The 354-nt window shown below is 66.9% G+C and overlaps 1 protein-coding gene across 1 annotated transcript in view; it reads right to left on the bottom strand.

The window, feature by feature from the left end:
* The window catches only part of LOC104537397 (retinoblastoma-associated protein-like), a gene marked incomplete at its 3' end in the record, with an annotated part of 20,759 nt that extends 20,571 nt beyond the window's left edge, over positions 1 to 188 (bottom strand). The window contains exon 1 of the mRNA XM_010180262.1: positions 24 to 188. Coding sequence (XP_010178564.1) covers positions 24 to 188 — 165 coding nt within the window. The remainder of the gene's footprint in view (positions 1 to 23) is intronic.
* Positions 189 to 354: the final 166 nt, after the last annotated feature.

The following is a 354-nucleotide window of genomic DNA, read 5'->3' as shown; positions in this document are numbered from 1 at the left end:
CAAAGGGCGCAGCGTTTCCCCACAATCGCCCCCCCCGCCGCCGATAAGCTCTCGTACGTCCTCCACGCCTTCTCCCTCACGCCCTCCGATACTTTCAGCGCATCACAGAGCGCAACGAAGTCACCTTCGCCGATGTCGAGTCTAGGTAAAGCCAAAGGCATCACCAGCGCGGACACCGCGCAGCACATCGGGGCACAGAGCTACAGAAGGGCGCCCTGGGGAGGTGACACCGCCCCACCCCACCCCACCGGAGAGCCCGGGAAGCGGCACAGCTCGGACCTCTAGGCACAGAGAGCCCCGGCAACGCAGCCCGGACCCGGCCACCTCTACCCACGGGTGAGCCCGACCGCTTCC

This window comes from Mesitornis unicolor, unplaced genomic scaffold, assembly GCF_000695765.1.
Source record: "Mesitornis unicolor isolate BGI_N332 unplaced genomic scaffold, ASM69576v1 scaffold46522, whole genome shotgun sequence".
Classification (NCBI taxonomy): domain Eukaryota; kingdom Metazoa; phylum Chordata; class Aves; order Mesitornithiformes; family Mesitornithidae; genus Mesitornis; species Mesitornis unicolor.
The sequence above is the reverse complement of the archived record's forward strand: the minus strand, read 5'-3'. Positions and strand labels throughout refer to the sequence as shown.